The sequence below is a fragment of the Dipodomys merriami genome, unplaced genomic scaffold, assembly GCF_024711535.1.
Source record: "Dipodomys merriami isolate MVZ:Mamm:240054 unplaced genomic scaffold, mDipMer1.0.p SCAF_2, whole genome shotgun sequence".
In the NCBI taxonomy this organism is placed as follows: domain Eukaryota; kingdom Metazoa; phylum Chordata; class Mammalia; order Rodentia; family Heteromyidae; genus Dipodomys; species Dipodomys merriami.
This window is the reverse complement of record NW_027203381.1, coordinates 105,353,264-105,376,851: the sequence shown is the minus strand read 5'-3', so window position 1 is coordinate 105,376,851 and position 23,588 is coordinate 105,353,264. Positions and strand designations below refer to the sequence as shown.

General features: G+C 35.2%; 1 protein-coding gene across 1 annotated transcript in view; it reads left to right on the top strand.

Annotated features, from left to right (window-relative positions):
• The first annotated feature begins 20,439 nt into the window (after positions 1-20,439).
• The window catches only part of Tmprss15 (transmembrane serine protease 15), a 94,612-nt gene continuing 91,463 nt past the window's right edge, over positions 20,440-23,588 (top strand). The window contains exons 1-3 of the mRNA XM_070028778.1: positions 20,440-20,584; positions 22,331-22,461; positions 22,725-22,792. Of these exons, the coding sequence (XP_069884879.1) occupies positions 20,440-20,584; positions 22,331-22,461; positions 22,725-22,792 (344 nt within the window). The remainder of the gene's footprint in view (positions 20,585-22,330; positions 22,462-22,724; positions 22,793-23,588) is intronic.

Sequence of the window (23,588 nt, the reverse complement as noted above, 5' to 3'; positions counted from 1 at the left end):
CACACACACACACACAAAGAAAGGAGGTCTCATCATCCTTCCATCTGGGGCTAGCCTTGAACTGCAATTCTTCTCATCTCTACTCCCTAGTCTAGACCAACACTAACAGAGAAAGCTCACCTTACTCAAGATTTCACTTATCCCAATTTGTCCACCCATGATTTAAAACTACTAATACATTTTAAAATGTATTATTTCATAAAGCTGTTTCATTTTCACAGGTGAAGTTCTCAATCATTGTTGCATTATCATTGGATGTTTAAATCATGGGATCTGAGTGTTTCCCCGCCCTTATCTGTGAAAACATTCCTCTCTAAAAGTAATTGGTGCCCCCAGAGTAAGAACTTACAATAAACCTCCAAGCCAGAAAGGACACATAATGCACTTAATTTAAATAATAATGAGGAAAGTTTAGATTTATGGAAAGACAGAAAGTCTTTACCAGAAGTTGAGAGTCATTATGGAGAAAATGACTAAAGCATCTGTAGCATTCAGGATCCAGTTTTACTTGAGCAATATTAATGTGTGCAAGAGTAATTTGAGGGACATTAATATGTATATGTGCTACATTAAGGTTGAGTAATTTTAGAATATGTAACTGTTTGCATTCTGAGAATTTGAGACTTTTTTCCCCTCAAGTTTGTTCCCTTTCTAACCCATGTATACTGAGTTTTTTACAGTTTCTTTTAATGGCCATCTTCACATGTTTCATCTCCACTTCAAATATTTCTAAACATTAGCTTAATATGTTTATCTAATGATCTGAATAATATACTACATCCTCAACAGAACAAAAATAGTTGTGTCATAAATAACTGCTCCTAACACTTTTCTGAGAAAACATAATTAATAATCGATGAGTTCAATATTAGAAAGGAATTTCACCATTTCCCACAACACCAAAAATCTTAGCACTTATGTCACCAACCGAAGTTATTTCAAAAGGGACTATAAAAAATTTTTCTTTCCTTCTTCTGGAGGTCACAAGTCCATAAACCAGATGTTTTCCTGTCCTCATTGAAACCTGGAAGAGAGAATTCCTTGACTACAGCATCCTGTGGGCCTGAGCAATGACTAGTTGGACACAATGTTAATTCAGACTCTATTTTCTTCTTCATATCTTCTTTTTCCTGTATCTATGTGTTCTCAAAGGCTTTAATTCTTCTAAGGACACCAAATATACTGAATTAGGAGGCCACTCTTACTTAGTGGTTTTGTGTAAGTGTGTGTGTGTGTGTGTGTGTGTGTGTGTGAGAGAGAGAGAGAGAGAGAGAGAGAGAGAGAGAGAGAGAGAGATTCTTTAATTGAAGCATCAGTGATTTTATTCAAATAAGGTCATGTTGAGCACATGGCTCAACACTTAACATGGCACAAAACTAACATCATTTGGATTCTATTAAATATTCAATAATGAAACTAGATGCTGCTCTAAACACAGTGTTTCTAATTAATTAAAGGTTCAGATGATCCTTATGCAAAAATTCTTAGAATAATTTTTAGACTATGCTCCAAGTAGAGTGTTGGTGAACCATTAAAATACTTTGTACTAGAAGATTTGATATTGAAAATGTAATGTATATTTAGAAATCTGCAAATCATTCTGAATTGAAGTGTTCAATAAGTGACAGGAAATGATGCTGAAGATCAAATTAAGAATACTTCAACAAATTCTTTGCATCTTCTTTCAAATATTTTTCACTTATTCTTCTAAAATAAAAGTAACTTAGTTGCGTGTTTTAAGGACTAACAAGTAAATATAAATATTTCTGTCTTGTAGAAGCTCAATCTGAGAAAGTATTGAGGAGGAACTAAAAATCACATGTATCAAATGTTTATAATAGGAATAGATCTGTGTTTTCTAAGAGGAATCATATATAGAATTTAAGCAAGAATGATTTTATATTCACTCATATGGTCACCTCCCCAAAGCCTCATCTCTAAACAGTGATAGGATTGTTTCTCCTAAGCTTGAAAGAGATGGTAGGAGCCAAGTGTTGTAAGGGCGCTATAAAATACTATGGAGGCACTGCTATGGTTTATATAAGCCTGTAGTATTCATAGCCACTTGAATGTTTATTTTTCCTGTAATTGTACTAGACGCAATTTGACTATCCAATTGACACCTCCTAGATCCTTCACAGGGACCTTGGCAATCAAGAGTGACACCCTATCATACCAGCCTATCACTCTTTGAACACTCCCCAGAAACACTGAGGCAGTTATGCACCAGATCTAATTTATGGCTCTTAAATCACTGTTCCAACAGCTTCCCAGAAATGTTTCTCTGACGAATCACAGAAAATGCTCTATGATTCCGCATCCATTCCTACCAGAACAGTAGGAGATCATTTTCCTGGTGGCCCAAGAGAGAAAAACAAAACCTGCTTTGTTGATGAGTGTAAATCAAGATATTTTTCATTTGGATTACTGTGACTGGTACCAACACTCCTATCTTTTTCTCCCTCCCCTTTCCTTCTAGGCGGGCTACATAAGTGAGCTGCTCCACTCTTTGTGAGTAGCAAATAGACATCCTTCAGGGCTACTCCAACACCACCTGCACCCTGCCAGATCTCAATGAAACAACTTCCCTCTAACTGCTCTTAACTACCTTTGCTGAGCTAATGATGTGAAGGAAAAGAAGAGAGAAGAGCAGGGCCAGGCTGGACCAGCAAGCCTGTAGCAATCACACCTCAGCGCCCAAGATAAAAACTAACCAGACCTCAGAGAGCAGCAATAGAAGAAGCCTCAAATTGGCAGTGGTAACAGGAAGAGTATCTTGGACCCGTAGCATTAGCAGGGTGGCAAGAAGGCTGGCAAGATTCCCGCAGCAGGAGCCAAGAAGCACAGCCTTGGGCCAATCACAATGGATCAACCTCTAGAAATGGACAGGAAAAGTGGGGGCAAGCAGTCACTAGGAGCAGAGGGTGTCTGTCCATGTGATCGTGGTGGAAGTGACCATCGCATCAGGGGAGCTAGAAGTGCCAAAAGTAAAGTTGACATCTGCAGTCAAGGTGAAAGGGATACGGGAAAACTGACACTGGCCAGAAGAGCGACTGACTCCCACATCAGCTCGCTACTCAGCTGCCACACTCAGCGAGAGCTTCATGTGAAGCAAGAGCTGAACGGCTCTAACCATCAGAGGCCTAAAGCTAGAAACTCAAAGCCTGAATTCCCTGCTGTTGTTAATTCCCTTGGTTGTTAATGACCTTGGCCTTCCTTTCTCCGGTCTTATCTGTCAAAGAGGTCCGGGGCCTGACTGTGACTGCCTGTTGTCATTCATTAAGCTGCCAGCAAATACCTCCCAAGGTAACAAAATAATTGCTTCTCACCTACTCATGGTTTCTGCCTAGATGGAACAAAGAAACCCAGCTGGTTGGTTGGTTTTTTTTTTTTTTTTTAGAAACAAAATCAGCAATGGTCTACTTTCAAGACAAAGCACTTGACCCTGAATGAATTACTGGTAGCTTGCTTGCAAAGCAACTTGCAGACTTGGCAAAGTTCATGCACTGGAAAGTAGCTAGACAAAGAGGATACAGAAAGTGGTCATGAGAAGGGAGTCACCTAGCAGAAGGGGAAAGTGGAACACAGTAAAAGGAGGATATAGGGAGAAAGCGTGCATGAGTCATAGATTACGTACCTCAGAATGCTTTCGGAGGCTGCAATGCTTGGTAAGAAATGTATGCATTATCCTGCCCATGTAATTGTAACCCCTCTGTACAGTATGTTCTCAAATAAAATAAAATAAAATATAAAAAAAATAAAATTAAAAAAAAAGAATGCTTTCCCATCACAGGAGAACAAAGGAAGGGCGTGGAGATAGCCAAGACCCACTTCTAAAATTTAACCAATTCTCAGAGTCATATGTATTTGAATTACGCAATAAGAAGAAATTCTGCTCAAGAACATACACGACAGAATACAGAATTTAGGGAGAGACTTTGCACATGATGGACATACTACTTGACACATCTACCCAGGGCACATCTGCCTACCAGACACCTGACCTTTCACGAAGGCCATGAAAGTCTTGTTTTTTGCATTATTTCTTGTCTCTGGGTCTATTAGTGTGTCCCTCGCAATACAGATTACATTTCATTGCACAAACCTTTGGGGGTGACATACTCAAACCATATCTAAATGATAGCAACGCTAAATTACAATTCACTGAGGTCCCAATGACATCTTAAAAGAAATCAATACCTCTAGACCAGGGGTGGTGAAGGGTGGGCAGAGGGAAAAGGCAGCCCAGGTGCATTCCTGTACTTTCTGTCTTTGCCTTCATGACATTGGATTGCTTTTGCTGTGGTTGTGCTTTCTAAAGTCTAGGACAAGCAGAAGTCAGTTTGATTATGATAAGGGAGTGAGCTATGAGGAGCTGAAATATATGATTAAAATTTTATGATTTGCCAATCCATGTGGCAACACGTTTTTCTACCTCTTTCTTTTCCAAATGTCATCAATGAAAATACATACTTTTGTAATGAAAGTGTTCTTTGCTAATCCAGAAATTGTATAGACTGAGATCCGACAGAATTAAATAGTGGAGCAAAATCTTTTGAGATTGTTCATTTGTCAATAAGATGGTTTATGGAAAATGAAGAAACAGTTTTCTAAACAATATACAGGAGTCACTGAGGTAAATTTTCCATGAACATTCTGCAGACATATAATACTTTGTCTTCTACATCCAGAATATCTGTCTCAACTTGAATTCCAGTCTACAATTTCCTTGTTAAGTGGTGGTGGACAGTTTTCCATGTGACTTCGATCACATACCACAATGTCCATCTTATTTGTGAAGATGAGGTCTTCATAACTTTTTGACCAGACTGACTTCAAACCATAATCCTACCAATCTTCACCTCCTGAGTAGCTGGGATTGCAGATGGGTATCACCTCTGTTTGAGGTGATTTTATATTTTCTTGAATGTGAATAAAGCAATAGTTTCTGTGAAGAAACTATTCATCTTGAAACCTTAAAAAATTCTTCTACATGTTTAAAATATTTCAATTATTTTTTAGGTAAGTGCATAAATTTCCATTTATGAAATAACTTAATCATTGAAGGCAATCACAAAACAAACAACCAAAAACCATTGCAACTCTAATTGTGATGTATTTAATTTACTCACAAAAGCCTTTTGCCTGAGATGACTTATGCTATGAGATTTCTTTTCACTAATCTTGCCAGTTTGTCCTTTTTTTCAAAGACTGTGAAAAGTACCACAAGCCCCTTAGCCAGTTTTCAAAGGCAAGATGGCAGATAAGATTTGAAAACCTACCATCTGTAATTTTAAATTCAGATTTGACTGTGGATTCCTTAGAGCAGGCACTTTTGCTGATTGCAACAAAACATGAATAGTTAATCAATACGAATGACAACTTCAATGACAATAAGTGTGCAACTCTACCAACGCTCTCTCAAAGAATCTTTGGTGTTAACACTCCAATGAATATCTCAGTTACATTTTGGCTTCTGGGTGAATAAATGAGATTCTGTCCTCCATCACTCTTCTATTGACAGGGATTTTTTTGTCCTTAAAGTCTCTCTGACATTTTTTAACATATGCTCTGAAAGCTTATTTACTTATTTATTTTCTTTTTCTATCACAGTATTTGCATAGAGAGAGCCAAACAAATGGCAGCATCTACCTTTCAGTTGCTTTTCTCTCCTTCCTGTGCACAGCTCTTTGGAATCCTTGGCTTTTTGTTAACCATCACTTAATAGTTCATAACTTTTCACAAAGCATAGTGTCTTGATTTGCATAACCTTTTTGTTTTCTTGTCTCCTTGATGCTCCTTTTGTCAGTCCTTTCCATGAATCTGCACAGTTGGCATTACTTTGCTCTGACTCTGAATTAAACCTATCAGAGGCTGGCTTATTTTTTGCTTCTTATTTTAAGCAAAACAACATCATGAATTTTATGAATCAAAAGACTAATGAGCCCATCTGTCATATTTTTATAAGAATGCCACAGTGAATCATTTTTTTCTGACTTTAACTGGTGCTGGGAAATTACTACATGTAAATAGACTCACTGAGATGTCAAAACAAGGGTGTGCATAAAAGAATTGCTGTATAGTTTCTCCACAATGTTTTCCTGGGCTTGGAGCTTTATTAGACAATTGGGAGCAGTCTGGGCACTGGCGTTTTAGCAAAATGTTTAGATTTGAAGAGACTATAAAAGAGTCCTAAATGGTTGGAAAATAGAATCGTCTTTCAAGTTAACGGAAGTTCTGTTGGTTGAATATTATCATAGAAGTAAATGGAAGCCTAAAGAATAAATACATGACTTCAAGTAACACCAAGAATCAACTGCAACAAAACATTTAAAGCATTGGCCTTTGAGGTCAAAATACAATGGTTCACCTTCTGAGATATTGAGAAGAACTTGCCCTCAGTTAGAATATTTAGTGACATATTCTATATCAAACTGAAAGTCTGTGTCAAACAACCCTGACTATAAATAAACCTTACTTGCACATAGTCTTCTTATTTTGCTTGGTAGTAAGAAATTCAGAAATTTTTTAAAGAGCAAGAAGAAAATATCACTAAGTTATTAAAATGACCCTGGTATTTTGTGAATTCATTAAGCTGTTATCTCTTAATAGAACATTAGAAAACCCTTATTTTATAAATATCTTCTCTATAAAATCTATCCATGAGCCAATTAAAGAAATAAGGAGTATGAAGTAGTACCGTATTCCAGAGATTAGGACCCACACAATAGTGAGTTTTTGCTCACAAGAGCAGGGATCAGAAAAGGGCTGGTTAGAGAGTCAGAAAAAGTCACAAACAAGGAATCTAGAGTGAATGTTAGCAATGCTTGTAGAAGGTTTGGCCTCTACATTTAGGGTGCTAATGTGGTCACTGAAGATCAGCAGCACAACTCATTGTGAATAAAATATGTACCTTAAGTAAGAGAAACTTTTAAAATACGGAGCAATTCTATAAAGACGAAGTTAAAACACAGCAGGATAAACAAGAAAATATGCTCACCATTCATAATTTTTCATCATTTATAATTCCACATCTCCATGACCTCGGGTGACCTTCAGAGGCAGCGGAGGTCCTCCACCTTGACACTGCAAAAGCCTGGCACTTGCATAGAGAACCTTTGGGACTCTGGCTGATGTAGTTGCAAATGCATAAGAGGAGCTGCCAGCTCAGCAACTCAGAAGAGACCCGCAGTGATACCTGGAGCTCTGACATCCATCTCCCAGTTTCCTAGCTGCCATTTCACATCCATCTTCCAAAACTCACCACTTTCTCTCGTGGCATATCTACCCCAGACTCATACAAAGGCAACATTTGAAGAATAACATTGGAAGTCAACAAAGTTGACAAGTACAAAGCTATTGAATGTAGCGTCTACATTCAGTGCACCTGAATTTATTTCTTAAGTCTGACATTTATTATCCTTGATACCATAAGTTAGCTATGTAAACACTTAGTTTTGACATATTTAAAGTGAGAGTAGTATTAACACCTGACCCATGGAGTTATTGTAATAAGTGTGCAAAGAAATAAATGATGCATATATATACATATGTGTGTGTGTGTGTATCTACTTCCACGGTTACACAGAGGGCATATTCAGTAACCAATACACAGAAATGTTATCATTGTGTGTTTTACTTCATTTTATCCTCTTTGCAAAAATGGGCTGAGTATCTAGTTCTGTGGCAGAAAACCTGCATGGAATTTGTGAGGCCCTGGATTCAGTCCCCAAGAGTAAGTAATCTTATGTAATGCTGTTTGGAGTTCTCTTAAATTTCATGCTTTTTTTGCCCAGAGTTAGAGTATGCTATGAATTGCTTTTTAAAATCATAATAAGGCAAAATGTCAGTACCACAAGATTTTCACCTTCCCTCTCTTCTCTGTTAAGGGTAAAACACTGCTCTCAGGCCTCTGCCCAAAGGCAGACACTCCAGTAGGCTGAGCACTTCTATGCCTGAAGCTGGCATTGTAATTTCAGTGGAGTTAACCGAAGGGTTGTGCCAGCAATCATTTTTCTCAGAGCAGCAAAGGCTGAAGGTAAAGCAGATGATAAAATCTACTTAGAGTATCCAGGAACTGAATCCATTATCTTCCTGCAAAACGTTTCATATCAAAAAATTCCTATTCAGACCTTAAACAAAAGAGTAAAACCACTCCATAAATAGATTAAGAGTATATTCAAAAGACCTTGAGTACAATTTCCAAACAAAAGTACAGAAATTGCATATGTCATCTACTTTTCTTTTATGAAACCACATGGTTATCTTACAAAAAAATCCAATACAATGATCTCTGGCATGCCTAAATTTAAAACAGTGACTAGAATTTTAGGACCGAAACCCTCTGAATGGAAAAATGGTTAACTGACTAGTGATAGGATCATCTAGCTCTCAAAGAAAACTTTTCCCAAGAGTTTCTTAATGATTAGACAATGATTAATTGCACCCAATTGGTGGGAAAAATTGAAGCTGTGGGAAATTAAATAAAAGTCACCTACAGTTTTAGGCTCACTCACAGTCTTTTTGATTAAGTCCAAAATTTGTATTCAGGAATCAATATTCAAAAGCCAACAATTTTAAATTCTACACAAACCACCTTCCCTTTATAATCAAGATTCAAGTTTGAAAGCCTAAGTCTTGGAATTCATTCAAATGTCAGCTTGTTACAGGACATTCAGAATGAGTGCCTCCTTGACATGCTTAACATACTTTTGTTGAGATGCTCATCCTCTACCCTTAATTGGTCCTTCATCAGTGTTGATTCTCAGCATTTGTGGTATATTGTTTAGTGGTACTCCCAAGAAAAATATTTAAAATAAGAGCAACAGAGAAGAATTTTTGACTTTCACTTCAAGCTTCCCAAGCTTTAAGAACATTACTGTGCATATACATTACCTAGGTCCTTATTAAAATAGAGCTTGTTACCTACTAATTCTGGGGGACAATTTGCATTCTTACAAGTGCCAATGATGTCCAGGGACCATGTTTTAAGAGACAAAACAATATTCTCTTCAGAACATCTCTGGATTATTCTTAGAGATGAGATAGATCAATCCTGATACCATGAAACCATGTTGAGGTATTGCTGGAATCACTGTAGTGACGTTTCTAATCTGACCAAGACCCAAAGTAGCATTCACTTGGAGAACCCTACTCTTGGTGTCATGCTCATTGCCAAAGCTTAGAACACATGTTTGTAGTTCTTCCTTCAAAGAACTTAACAAAGAGTCAAAACTTCAAAGTTTCATTTATACAGAAGCAAGACCAAATGTTCCTATTACCTACTGATTTAAGATGATGGCATTAAAAATAGTACTATCTCTACATTAAAATACTATTTAAAATAATGTATATGTTTTACACTGTGCAAAATACTACTAGAGATTAATCTGATCTGTACTACAAACCCTATTTTTGTTAACTCCCTAAATATTGACGGCATTATTTGGGGGACCATAATTTAATTTTACTTCTATTTTACCTCCCAATGCCTAATAAAGAAGTAAGGTAAACAAGGAGATTCCTTCAAGCTAGATGATAGTGATGTTTACAATGTTATTTAGCATTACTCTACTCATAGATTCAATGTTGGCTAACAGGGTCTTCCTGAACTATCCAAGTACAAATAGAATTCACTAAATGTCCACTGCATTGTTATTAAGAAGATGAAAAAGTTAAGTAATTATAATCCTTTTAATTCTAATGCTGACTTGCTCTATTCACATTCCTTTTTTTTATTGTGAAAATGCCAAACAGAGGGGTTACAATTACATAGGCAACGTAATGAGTTCATTTCTTATCAAGCATTGTTGCCTCCTCCTTTGTTTCCCCTTCCCACCCCTTCCCATCTCCACCCCCCCACCTCCCCAATCCCCCCTCCCCCGGCCAAAGTTGTAAAGTTCGTTTTTCTACCTAACGTCTTGTACATCTCATTGTTGCAATGGGTCCACCTATATTTAAACAATTTGTTTTTCCCTTCCCTTCCACAAATTATACCAACATCAAATATAGTGAAAACCAGGGTTATACCGTAGGGGAGAGACATGCAAAGGAACAAAAATATCATGTTAGAAACAATCACAAGAAAGAAAAAAATATTTGAGTCCTTATCTTGGAGTTCATTTCACCTAACATCAACTTATCTGACCTTTTTTTGCTTGACTCAGACATATACTAGTAATTGCAAATAGCAAGATCAATAGAAAGCCCATGGATTGGGAGAAGATCTTCACTAACCATACAACAGACAAGGGTCTCATATCTAAAATATACCTGGAACTCAAAAAGTTAAATCCCCCAACAACAAATCCTCAAAGAAACAACTGCCCAATAAATAAGTGGGCTAAAGACTTAAAGAGAAACTTCTCTGAAGAGGAAAGAAAGATGGGCAATAGACACATGAAGAAATGCTCAACCTCCCTAGCCATAAAAGAAATGCAAATCAAAACAACATTGAAATACCACCTCACCCCAGTTAGAATGGCTATAATCAAGAACTCTAATAACAACAGATGCTGGAGAGGATGTGGACAGAAGGGAGCCCTACTGCTCTATTCACATTCTCTGAAACTACAACAAAAAATCAAACCAACAAATAAAAATTTATATAAGAAAGCCGGTCGCTGGTGGCTCATGCCTATAATCCTAGCTACTCAGGAGGCTGAAATCTGAGGATCACGGTTCAAAGACAGCATGGGCAGGAAAGTCCGTGAAACTCTTATCTCCAATAAACCACTATAAAACTGGAAGTGGTGTGGCTCAAACAGTAGAGCGCTTGCCTTGAGCTGAAGAGCGCAGGGACAGCATGCAAGCCCAGAGTTCAAGCCCCACAACCGACAAAAAAACAAAAAAATTAGAGAGCATGAGTTGTTTTCCATATGTAGGAGGTACCAATAAGGTCAGTACGTCATATAGAAAATTGTAAAGAATACCTTCCACAATTACAAATGCTAGGAACCATTGTTTTGGTGTAGATTTAGAACTTACAACACATTCTCAGTAAAAATCAGATTGCTACAATTGAGTGCCTTTGCTCCTTCTATAGTGATTCCAATTTTCACCCTATTTTCAAACAGACTGTTCAAGCTTACTTTGAAGTAATTAATGCATACTCTCATCTGTGACTAAGAATGCAACTCGAAGTAGCAGCTGTATTGTTTTATGGTTGAGTAAAGTGCAAAATGGTACAAAGATCAAATCATAGAAATCCATGACAGAAATGTGAGAATAAGGAATGATTGGAATGGCACCATACCCACAGTAGCAGCAAGAAGCCAAGAGCACTTCGCAAGGAAGAGGGGGATCCTTACAAGTTTAGAGCTAATCACATCACTGACACAAAATTTGGCTAATATCACCTCTGCTTTTGTGACTATAAAATCATTAGGATTCTTAATAACAGGCTACAAGATAGCAACTTGCCCATTGCCACAACAGCTAACCATGATTAGAAGTGCAGAAAATCATAAAATTAGTTTTGTATCTTCCTCATCCATAGCCCAGGGAGCATTACTCTATTTTAGTCCCACACTTTAGATACTCCTAGCTAGTATCAAGCATTAAGTAACTCATGAGTTGAAACTAGAGGAGAGGGCATTTTTGGAAGTGAGAAAAGAAATCATTTATCTTGTGTTAATTTGATCATGATTAACAGAATACGAGGACAATATCTTTAGCTACTGAAGAAAGAGTTTGGGATGCAAAGTGGTGGGTTTTTCTTAAATCACTAGGAAAATCCCAATTATTGCTGGAGAACTTTCCACATGCACACACACACACACACGTGTATATGTACATATATAGTTATATTAAATATATACATGGAATATATACATGGAATGTATATATGGATTTATGTTTTTCCTTATATATTTTAAGCATTCCTTGTGAATATTTCAATTATATGTATTTCTGTAACAAAATAGATACATTTATGCATGAATGCATATATATATAGATATATATACGTGAGTCTGTGTGGAAGTGCATATTTATGTATTTGTTCATGTAGGCATATGGAATATTGTTCTCATTGACATAGATGGCTGCATGTGATAAAGACATTCTCCTCATTATTTTCCTAATATTGATTGATTCCCATGGAAGAAGATTAGCTTCTGAAAATCTATTCTGTTCATTTCACTGAAGAGTTAATTTTATTTTCTAGATCAGAAAAAACCAGTACATGCAGACATCTGAGAGGCTTGGGCTCTGTTTTTTCACAGGGTATTGAGAGCTTGAATTTAATTAAATTGTGAACACACCAAACAAATCTTGTTCAGAATAGATACTACCTCATGAAGTAGGAATCTTAAAATGTTTCCAAAATAACTTCTTTTATTTTGCAGTCTCCTGCCATAAGAAGGAGATTCATTAACTGTTTTAATTGCACATTTTAATTGCATAATTGTGCTTTGGAATATCTGCACAGAATCTTTGTTTTCCATTTGTTGTCTCTAGAGATCTGAAGGTGGCTGTCACTGCACCTGCCTGTTTGGGATAGCAGAAATTTTATATGAGAACAAGAGAAAATGGAAGAATTATGTAGAATGGAAGATGCTTTATTGTTTGTATTAGGTGCAGTATGTGGACATTTTTTGTTGAATTTTTTAGTCACATATCTTGGAAGAGAAAGAGTAAAAAAAAACATTTAAAATTAGAATTGGCAAATAAATGATTATATTTAAATTTATCCCAAAAATCTTCAGGTTACTTTTTTTTAAATAAATGTAGATTTAAAAAGATGTCTAAAATAATGCAATAACAATTAGCATCACTTTTTCTATGATAGCTTGCTTTATACTCATTTTAAGTTAACATTATTACTTTATATGAAATGTTAATATTATTATTCAAAATGGAAATTTGCATGTCTGTATGCCATTTGTAAAGAGAGAGGATTGGCCATTTTTGTTTGTTGGTTTGTTTTCAAATGGTGTAGGAGGTGCTCCAAACACTTTGTGAATCTGTCAAAGGGTTTCACAGTTTGGCGACATATAATAGGTTCCAAAGTAAAACAATGGCACCCTAATTATTGTTAGAGATGAGTTTGCTGAGTGTAGAAGAATCATAGGAAAACTTAAATGACTATTTTGTTATTAAAGCATGCCCAGGGAGATAGTCTTTTTGACTACACTTTAAAAAAAATAGTTAAAGGAAGGATATGTAACATATTACTTAGGACTTTTGAGTCCAAACCAAGCCAGGAAATTTTACTATTCTTCACTTAATGATCTTTTAATTGGATCTTATTCTTTCATTGAAAACAACAACAACAACAAAAAGACCATCTCCCTGGGCATGTTTTAATAACAAGACAGTAAATACTTAGCAAGCTTAAGTGGAAAACTTATTCTATGAAAAAGTAAAGCTTGCTATAATTCTGGTGATGGTGGCAGGGCAATTAGATAAAAGAACAGTGAGCAAATTTGACAAGTAGGCTCACTCTCTTTCAATATCAAAAAAAAATCTTTTGACCTCCAGGCAGTAAGATGATTAAAGTTAAAAAGTATCATGGTGAGCCGATAAATCTTGCTTGAGCTACAGATGTGGCTGGCACAACAATATAAAATCACGGGGTTGAGAATTGGTTAGGATTCTGAATACACAGGGGGTTTCTTTGAAAATGACCTAAACTAGCAGCTGATAGGGAAGAACATGCTGATATTTTTTCAAAGCTCCCTACTAACCAACTAAGATGCTATAAAAAGTGCGGTAACCCCTACTAGGAAAAAACAATCTCTCCCAGCCTAGTTCATTTTTCTCTCCTGCAATACGGGTCTATTTTTGAATACTGTGGTGAATAGAGTTCTTTCCTTCAGAACAGTTAAGTGCTATGCAGTTCAGCATGTTCTGGTATAATACCTTTTATTCAAAACTTTCATAATCCACTTTACAGATAAAAGTAGATTAGGGAGATATGCTTGGCGAGAGAGACTTTCATAAGGCAAGCTAAGAAAGCCCATGTGGAGCAGGAACAAAAGATTGAAGAGCCAGGAAGCAGAATTTGCATTAGCAAAAGAAAAGTAAATATGACTTCCCTATGGTCAGGACAAGGGTGGATGAGAGAAATTGCCAAGAGAATGGGAGGTCAGTGGGAGATAGGAAGGGAAAGATGTAATGAATGTTTTAAGAGACACTATCTCATATTTGACTACATGATTTTCAGGGGAATGTCTGAAATAAATCTAGGATAAAAGTCTTTTATTTTTAGTGTGCAGAGACAAAAATCACACAGTTTCTTTTGACAGAACACTAAAAATTATAAAGCTGTGAGTTTCAGAAATGACAATGAGCACAAGAACAATAGCTTTGCTCTGAAGATACGAAAGCTGAACCACTGGAAGGGTTTTAGTCACATACCCAAAGTTGCCTAGTAAAAGTCAACGTCTGTGTGGAAAGATGGGGCTTGAGACAAATGTATAGTGCTTTTGAAAAAAAATTAAGAATATATCACACTACTTTCTAAATGGCAAATATGTTTATACCTAGTGAACCAGTTAAAGAGTGTATTTTTGCAATCTTAAACAGAATATTCTACTGTATAGCATATTTAAGGGATTTCTTATTGGGGGTGGAGGGAAGGAGGGGTCAGTCATGGGGCATGAACTCAGCCTGGGCCTTGTCCCTCAGCTCTTCAGCTCAAAGCAAGCTCTCTACCGCTTGAGCCACAGCGCCATTTCCGGTTTTCTGGTGGTTCATTGGAGATAAGAGTTTCATGGCTTTTCCTGCCCGGGCTGGCTTTGAACCTCAATCCTTAGTTCTCAGCCTCCTGAGTAGCTAGGATTACAAGTATGAGCCACTGGTGCCCGGCCTTAAGGGCTTTCTTTACCGTTAAATATGTGTTTAATGGGACTGTAAACAATATTCCTTTAAAGATTTTAAACAAAATGTGGTATATATACACAATGGAATTCTATGCCTCCATCAGAAAGAATGACATTGCCCATTTGTTAGGAAATGGAAGGATTTGGAAAAAATTATATTAAGTGAAGTAAGCCAGGCCCAAAAAAACATAGGTCCCATGGTTTCCCTTATTTGCAATAACTAGTATATATCTGGGACAAGCAGAAAAGGTCAGCTAAGATGATGTTAAGCGAAATGAACCCCAAGATAGGGACACAAGTGGTTTTTCTTCCTTGCGATTGTTTCTAATATATTTATAAGGTACCATGTGATTTTTTGGTTGCTTTGCATGTCCCTCCCCCATGGTATAGTCCCTGTTTTCACTGTATTTGGTGTTGGTAATTTGGGGAGGGGAAAGGAAAAAACAAATTGTTTAAATAGGGATACAGGTGGACCCATTGCAACGATGAGATGTACAAAACTATGTCGAAAACCAAACTTCACAATTTAGGCAGGGAGGAGGGGACAGGAGGAAGCAGGGTGTAGCTGAGGAGGTGGGAGGGCAGGGATGGTAGGGGAAAAACAAAGGAGGAGGCAATGATGCTGGATAAGAAATGTACTCATTACCTTGCTCATGTAACCGTACAGTATTTTCACAGTAAAAAACTTAATTAAAAAAAGATTTTAAATATATGTATAATTTTAATGAAATTTTTGTAAGCCCTAAAGTTTTGTAAGCACTAGGGTTTTGAATCCAGGGCAAGATTCATTTACTCCCTTAACACTTCATTAAGTGTGTTAACTATGTTTATCTATTCACCATCTCAAACATGTAACACTAGTTCTTTCCCATGAATTTTTTTTTCCTTTTTATAGTTTTCCCTATCTGTGTCTGAAAATATCAAATGGTAATCCAGAAATTAAGAAGCCCAGAATATTAAATTGCACATGATTCATAGCAATATGATGAAAACTTGCACTGTCCTGTCCCATTCTAACCATGATACAATGAATTCTTTTGCCTAGCATATTCATGTATTCAGTATGTTTTATATCCAACATCCAATATATCAAGGTATACAGTGTATTTGTTTCGATTTCTATTTAATATTAGTTATGTTTCTAGTCTCTCGCTGTGTTTAATTTATACATTAAATTTTACCTTCAATATGTATGTGTAAGAAAATACTACACAGAAACACAGGATTCTGTACCATCTAGGCTTTCAAGAATTCACGGATATATTTCATAAAATAGAAAGTTCTGATGGGCAGTGGTGGTGCAAATCTATACTTCTCTCAAGAGACTGAGATGAGTGCTGTGGTTTGGTGCCAGCTCAGCAAGATACCTATCTGTAATTTACCATCAGAAAATGGAAATGGAGGCATAGGTCAAGTGGCAAAGCACTAGCAAAAGGCCTGGTTATAGTCCCAAGCCCTGAGTTCAAACTCCAGAACCAACACGTACACACACATAAAAAAAATTAGAATGTTCATTGCATAAAGTTTAATATTTTTTGATTGTTTAATAAGGAAAGTTATTATGAATATCACAAAGGTATCAATCACTTGCTTCCCTTTTAATTATATATTCATGTATATGTCTACAAAACAATTCAGAGTACTGTTAAATTTATGTCCTAAACGTGCATTTCTAGGAAAGTTAACATGGTTCATTGATTTACTTTAAAAATATTAGCAGAACTAACACAACACAAATACACATTTCTGTTCTACCCCTATTTGACGCTCTCCCTTTCTATATACTAGTGACCATCAAACTGAATTTTCTATGTATTACTTCCAGGAGTACTTTTATTACACATAACTAACACTTAACAAATTAATTTCCATTTTTTAACCTTAAAATAGTTTACCACTGCATAGATCCTTATGAAAATGATTCTTGTATAACATTTCATTTTATTTCCAGGCAGGTCAAGTTTGTACATTTTTAATTTGCATATAATATTTAAGCATATGAAAACACTATATAATTAAAGTTTAGTATGTGCATATATAAAAATATCACAATGACTTTCACTAAACATACACACATATACCAATAAAAAGTAAGAAAATTTTGCTTTTTTTATTCCCCTGTTGATAAATACTTAAAACTTCTCCTACAGTGTTTTCAAGCTTAAAATAGATTTAAAGTGAGCACTAACTCATTATTCAAATGTGCTAGATTCCCCAAGACATATAATTAGAAGAGGAATTTGGGGGATGATTGGTTTGAGTGTATTTAGTTTCGCTTTACATTATGAAACTGTTCTTCTGCATGATTATTTTGATTTTCACACTCCCAAGCAATAAATGCCACTTTTAGTAACATGCAGGTTTTTAATTTTTGAAGAACCACTTGATGAAATAAATTTCTGTTTTTAAAAAAAATTAATTGATATTCAGCAATGACTACTAAATTACTGTTCATCTACTAAAGCTGGGCACTACCAACGACATTTATGTGTGTGTTGTGTTTCCTTTGTGTTTAATTTTTACATTTATTTTCTTAATTACCTGCTCTCTGCCACTCTTTCCCTAATTAGTGGAAGTCTTTTATGAATTCTGAATCCTGTTTTTCATTGAGCCACTATAAAACTCCTCTGTCCACGTGTACTCTTCTATCTTCTCTGCCTGTTAATGTCAACTTCCACGGAGGGCAAGACCCACACGGAGGGCAAGATGAACACACCAGAGGGAGAAAATCCCAAAGAAACCCCCAATCAATGAGCATGACTACTCAGGAAAATACTTATCTCTGCTCACTCACCCCTTTGAGGGGAATCTCTAGAGCCTGTTTCCCTGCCACATCTGCCCAGGCAGGATATCTGCTTTTCAGATGCTTAACCCAAGTGGCAGCTGACTTGACTATTACGTTCCGTCCCTCTCTGTAATTTTAATTCCCTCTTATGTGCTTTCTTTGTGCATATGAAAATAAATTTCAAATAAATTTCAGGACCACATATGAAGTTATTTGTCTCTTTTCTGTTGTGATACCAAATAAATGCACTTGAATAATAAAAAGGTCTAATCAGTGTCTTTAGATTTTACTTTCCTTTTGACATTCTATGCTTAAAAAAATAGTGAATGTTATTATTGGGTACATGTATCAACATTCTTTCTAGTTTACCTTTTTATTGTTTACACTTTCAAAAATTATTTGAAAATCTTACTCTCATAAAGACATTCTTCTGTAGTTTTAATAAATTTGATAATAATATGTGTATTGAATCTGTTTAGAATTTCTTTTCCTCAATGCTGATGGATAATGTTCTAATTTTACTAGTCTGTTGATGGATGATGAATCAACTCACACCATTCTTGAATGAGCACGTCTTTCTTCACTTATTCATGGTAATGTATGCTTTTATTTGTTATTTTCTACCTGTCAATTTGTTTACTCAGTTTTCTTCAGACATATTTCTGCTCCTAAACGTATACCAAATTCTCTTTGCTCTTGCCATTCTGCAGAGTTTTGTTACCTGACAGAGTAACACTTTTGAAAAAAACACTCCACACATGATATATTCATTCCAATCTTTTATTCATAAAGTAATAGAATTTATTCTTCTACTTACATTTAAATATACTGAGTGTAGCTATTTCATTTGAAAATGGAAGAGGCGAGTCTGATCAAAGTACCTTGCATGCATATATCAACATGTCAAAATGAAATCCCTTTGTACAACCTAATCGGTACTAACAAAAATGCAAGGATGATTGATTGAACTAATCAATTAAACAAAGCTTTGTTTCTGAAAAATGTAAATTATTTTAGGTTATTAATAATATGTTTTACATGTGAGTTTCTTGCTTGTAACAGCATGTGAATTCACTCTTCCATCTTCTGCCCTTAGAAGTCAAAAAGAACAGAAAAACAAAACAAAACAAAAAAACCCTCAAATTCTCTTTGATTTTCTTTCTTTTCTTTCTTTTTTTTTTTTTTTTTTGTCAGTTGTGGGAATTGAACTCTGGGCCTGGGCGCTGTCCCTCAGCTCTTCAGCTCAAGGCTAGCGCTCTACCTCTTGAGCCACAGCGCCACTTCAGTTTTCTAGTGGTTAATTTTATAAGAGTCTCAGGATATTCCTGCCTGGGCTGACTTTGAACTGTGATCCTCAGATCTGTCTCCTGACTAGTTAGGATTACAGACGTGAGCCACCAGTGCCCAGCTCTCTTTGATATTCTGAACTGTTTTGCTTCTAGATTAGCTATGCAAAGAAAACAGTCATTATTGTGTTTGACTTCCTTGGATTTCAAAATCCAAGGATCATCTTTTCTAAACTCTAGTTCAATAAGAGGGTCTGGCCTATTGTTAGAAATATCATTTATCATATAAATAAAATGAATTATATTTCCAGGGACTGCAGTGGTGCCTCTGATTTCAATGCATACATTAGAATATTTAACAGCAAATAATTCAATTTAAAAAATGAACAAATATTTTCAGTGATACTTATTTATATCCTACTTTTTATCAATGGTAAAAAAGAAAAACTAGTTATTGCTATTCTTAGCTTATTATAACTTCATAATTTCAGTGTGTTAAGGATTTCAAATCTAGGACTTTCTATTGCTGTCCAATTTTACTAATGGATCTAAAGCAAAATAGTTTACCTTACACTATATTTGGTTTATGTATGTATTTACATCTAATCCTGCACTCATTTTTATTGTAGGTGTGAAAGTTCAATGAAAGCTTGAATTTTATTTACCAGAAAAGAGTTTTTGCTTTTCATATAAAGCATATGTCGAAAATCATTAATATGGTTATCTTAACTTGTATTCTTGTTATAATTTGAATATTTAAGGAGATAAGCCTGGGACAAATGAGCAACATCTTACTCACTTGGAAAATGTTCTTAAAATAGAAACTAATAGCCTATTCCTTTTAAGGAAGCTACTTCCGTATATGTATAATTGTGATTGGCTATATGATACCTTCTTTAAGTGGACTTGACTTTAAGATAAATCAATTCCCATTGCATAATGGTCCATTGCATAACTTCACTACTGACATGTTAGGCCTATAAAACTTTTAGTTGTTATAATCAGAGAGAGAGAATATATTAGAGACAATACTATATATACACATATATATATAGTATTATCTGTGCCAAATTTATTTCTGGATTACTACATCTATGCACAAATCAGATTATTTAATAATGACAAGGTTGTACAGGTAAGGAAATCACTGTAAAAATGAAGTGCTTGCACCTAATGACTGTAATCGATCATGGATTTTATGTTTTTCTCAGTAGTCCTCAAAACGTTAGTCATTCCCTATTTACAGCATGACTTTAATTTTATTTACATCATCAAATGGCCTGTCTATGTAATTACCATTTACAACTGTAGGTATCTTTACTCATTCATATCTTTTTAAAGATTAACTACTCTTTTAAGCTACTTAATGTACAGAGACATAATGTTGCCAAAGGGATATAGACATCACATGAACACCGACCAGAAAGACTGTGAATTTAGTGATTTTTTTTTCTTATGAGACCTCAAAATTTGAAAGAATTGTATCTTCAGTGCCACTTTGCTGATGTGTCTGTACTAGTAGCGCAAGGCTTCAAAACCAAAAATGGCATCAAAAAGAAGTGTATCTTGCCAGAATCATCCCCTCAGCTCCTACGAAATCATGTTTGCTGCTCTCTTTGCCATACTAATGGTCATCTGTGTAGGATTAATTGCAATATCCTGGGTCACAATTGAAGAATCAGGAAAAGGTAAGTCAGCACTTGCTTTACTGAGGTGTGTTGTTTCATCTCAGAGGTCCTGTGAATCACTGTATTCGTTGGTGGGGCTTCATCGCAAGGTGTTTTTATTTCATTAGATGCCTCTCTGTGCTTCTCCCCATAGAATAACGGTAGGGAATTTTGAATTTGAATTTGAGCATGAGATTGTTTTTAATTGTTTTAAGTGAAACGTGTTGTGTTTCACTTCAGCAAATAACACTGTAAGTTTCATACCTGTAGGTTTATTCTCTTACATTTGAAATCATAAATATATTTAAGCCATTTAAACTAGACAAGTTGTTTACTTGTAAGGATGAAAGTTAATGAAACCTTATTGCTTATTTATATAGGATAATATCTTTATTTTCTTGTTAGTTCAGTTTTTATTGTGGCTCTGTAAATTAATGGGAATGTAGATGTACAAAAATCTCATTCTGAGTGGCATATAGTGATAAAAAAAAAAAAAAGTAAGCCGGCACTATTTAAAACTAATTTCAGTTGTGTCAACTGCTTTTCAAAGACATTCAAATTCAATACCTTGCTATGAAAAGCTTTTGAGCTAGTTGTTTCTTGTAGTACTGCTCAGGAAGCAAGGCAGTCTCCTACATAGGATTTGCTCAGTTAATTCCCTTTTCCTCCAGTTAATGACAGCTCTTCGTGTTCTATATTTAAGTGTGGAACTTGAAATGCAATCTGAGTTTTTGAATAAATGATATGAATTTTAAAAACTTACATCAATTAAATAACAGTAACTCAAATCCAAGTTCATTATTTGTCCCATTAGTATGAATGTACTTCTGACCTTTAGAACTTGGCGACCATGATAGACCTGGGGTTATGGAATCATGATGTTCAAATTCCAAATCTCTCAGCTAAAGCAATTAATATTTGTGGAAATTCTCTTAGTCATTCTAACTATTTCCCCATTGTGGAATAGAAAAATTATCATCTTCTCATATCATGTTCCTGTAAGGGTATTGTGTGTCATTTATTACATTTACTAGTGATTTCACCATGATGTGAATTTCAGTGGAAGCTATTCGTTTTTGATATATCACAAACAAAATATTCTGAAAAAGATTATACAATTACTTTTTTCTTATTCAAATAATATATTTTCTGCAGTGCTCTCAGTAATTCCTTCAATAAAGACAGTCACCATCTCATGCCAAAAATCATGCATGCCAATTTTATAATTCCTAGAATGTCAGAAGTAGCTTCAAAGCGAGGTTTCAAAGTAACACACATACTGAAATCTTCACAGCAATCACATGTAGAAAACCAGCTGTGCTTCTGGATACTTGGGGCTAAAGAAGTATCTAAAAGAAACTACACAACTTTTAATGGCCAATTTCTCCCCATGTTTTTCTGAATCAGTTCCTGTCATTGGGAGAATCTGATTAGTCCCTGTGTCATCCAACAGGAATCTCAATTTTAAAAAACTAGGGGGAAGTTTGTAGTGTGGGTTAGACTTCAAAGAAAAGAGAAGGAAATAATGGAAAAGAAATTAAGTATATTTTCTTAAATCTTTTAAGACAAATAGGTTAAAAAAAAAAAAGCAAACAGTGACGGATGGGCAGACAACTGATTTCAAAATGGGAACACTACAAAGAAAGCCAACAGCTACTATAAAAATCAACCTATCAAGCAAGAATTTTATTTCTGTGTTTCAAGACAGAATTTACCTATTATCTCTTATTTGTATTTCACTGTTTGATTTCTAATTCATTCCTCCAGGTGAAGAATTGGGGAAAAGTCATAAAACAAAAGGGACATTTAAAATAACATCTGGAGCTACATATAATCCTAATTTGCAAGATGAACTCTCAGTGGATTTCAAAGTCCTTGCTTTTGACCTTCAGCAAATGGTAGGGATTCTCTTCCTTCAGGGGGCTTAAAATTGTATGATTTTTTATTAACTTATTACCAAAAGATATATAGATTCCATTTTCTCACTATGAAAAATACACTAAATAAATGTAACATGATTAAGATTTTTAAATATGTGAAGTCCCAACACTATGAAGAAAATTCCCCACTTCTAAGGAAAACATTAAGATTGTCTGAACTTTCTATAACTTTTTGAACAAAATTGGAACTTTCACATTTAACACTTTTAAATCTCTTTTAGATAGACGATATCTTTCAATCAAGCAATCTGAAGGATCAGTATAAAAGCTCTAGAGTTTTACGATTTGAGTGAGTATGATTTAAAACATCACTGATTTTTGTTAGACTTATGAACTAGTATTTTTTTGTCTAAATGTAAAAAGTAGACTCACTGTGTGCAGGAAGAAAAGAAATTCTTCCTCATATTGTGAACAAGTTGTGAGAACTGAGAAAAATAATACAGATAAACGTTTATTTCAGTGGCAAATAATAGTAATTTCGGTAACTGATAATATGTTCACGTTTCTTTTAAGAAGGAACCTTGAATAGACTCATGAAAGGTATTGAAGTTGAAAACTTTGCCACAGAGATATATTGTTTAATTTGTTATAAATACATAGAAGAAGGTTGTTCATTATTAATAAAATAATACAGTGTCTTCTAGCTTTATTGTACACACAAGAAAAGGTACTTATTCACTTTTAGACCTTCGAGGCATAAAGTTGTGCTTGAAAACAGTGTTCAGATTTGAATCAGTCTTAGATTAGTAGAATACTGATATAATTTCACAATGGATACTTGACTCTGCAATGTACCTGCAAGTATGTTTTATGCGTATTTTAAACGTTTGAGTATGACTCTGTGTGTGTGCATGTTTGTTTAGATATCAGAGCAGTGAATTCAAGCCTAGAGTTCAGAAATTGTCACACTGGTGTTTGATGACGGTTTCCTAGTGATTATCATCCCCTATGTGTGTCTTACTCTACTTATTTCCTAAACTTTCTTAAGCTTTCATAGCAGGAAAATCCCATCCTTTCTATCACTTTGTTTTCTAACTCTTGCTTTTAACCTTCATAAAATTAACTCTGACAGAAAACTTTTGGAG